The 1,247-nt window shown below is 34.5% G+C and overlaps 1 protein-coding gene across 1 annotated transcript in view; it reads right to left on the bottom strand.

Moving 5' to 3' along the window:
- The window catches only part of CBG24462, a gene marked incomplete at both ends in the record, with an annotated part of 1,781 nt that extends 1,227 nt beyond the window's left edge, over nt 1–554 (bottom strand). The window contains 2 exons of the mRNA XM_002648254.1: nt 86–267; nt 323–554. Coding sequence (XP_002648300.1) covers nt 86–267; nt 323–554 — 414 coding nt within the window. The remainder of the gene's footprint in view (nt 1–85; nt 268–322) is intronic.
- Between the last annotated feature and the right edge of the window lie 693 nt (nt 555–1,247).

The following is a 1,247-nucleotide window of genomic DNA, read 5'->3' as shown; positions in this document are numbered from 1 at the left end:
CCCCCCGGGTGGGTTGCGGGTAGCCCGCTTCTTCACCCGCCCAAATGGAAACCCTACTTTTGAGTCCTACGAATCAAAAACATACCGATTTTCCAGACTTATTTTGATTATGCTGATCTATTAGACATTTGTTGTGTCCATCTTGTCCAATAAAATCAATACTTCCTCCTATAGCCTGTGCAATCAAGGATCCAGTAGATGCAAGTTTTGAAGATTTTGGATAGTTTGGATCGAAAATTGGATAATCAAATATTGGAACAAGGATGTCTGGAAGAAGGTTTTGATTTTCGAAAAACTCAAAATTTGTAAAAAAAAAACTAACACATTGAATTTTGAGATCTGTTGTAAAATGGAGCAATTGAATGGATAGAATCTTCTGGATCCAATGAGAATTTTTCTTTGATGTTCTCCAAATTTTTGTAATTTTTGAATCGGACAAGTTTTTTGGACAAAGTGAAATATGAGTCAGTTGTTGAGAAGTCTAGCTGAAATTCATTAATAGAAAAGTTAAAAAAAAGTTTTGACGATGTCCATAATTTTTTGAAAATTTGCATTTTTCCATTCTTCGAAAAAAACGTTATGCAAAGTTATTTAGTTTTGATGTGTTTCCAGACAAAGAAACACTTTCAGAATTTCAGAAATTCAGAATCTCAGAATCTCAGAATCTCAGAATCTCAAAATCTCAAAACCTCAGAATTTCAGAATCTCAGGATCTCAGAATCTCAGAATTTCAGAATTACAGAATCTTAGAATCTCAGAATCACAGAAGTTCAGAATCTCAGAATCTCAGAATCTCAGAATCTCAGAATCTCAGAATCTCAGAATCTCAGAATCTCAGAATCTCAGAATCTCAGAATCTCAGAATCTCAGAATCTCAGAATCTCAAAATCTCAGAATCTCAGAAACTCAGAATCTCAGAATCACAGAAGTTCAGAATCTCAGAATCTCAGAATCTCAGAATCTCAGAATCTCAGAATCTCAGAATGTCAGAATCTCAGAATCTCAGAATCTCAGAATCTCAAAATCTCAGAATTTCAGAATCTCAGAATCTCAGAAACTCAGAATCTCAGAATCTTAAAATCTCAGAATCTCAGAAACTCAGAATCTCAGAATCTCAGAATCTCAGAATCTCAGAATCTCAGAATCTCGAAATCTCAGAATCTCAGAATCTCGGAATCTCAGAATCTCAAAATCTCAGAATCTCAGAATCTCGGAATCTCAGAATTTCAAAATCTCAGAATTTCAGA

Source organism: Caenorhabditis briggsae (assembly GCF_000004555.2).
Source record: "Caenorhabditis briggsae AF16 supercontig from assembly CB4, cb25.NA_163, whole genome shotgun sequence".
NCBI lineage: Eukaryota > Metazoa > Nematoda > Chromadorea > Rhabditida > Rhabditidae > Caenorhabditis > Caenorhabditis briggsae.
Note: the sequence above shows the minus strand (reverse complement) of the source record. Positions and strands in the feature narration are given on the sequence as shown.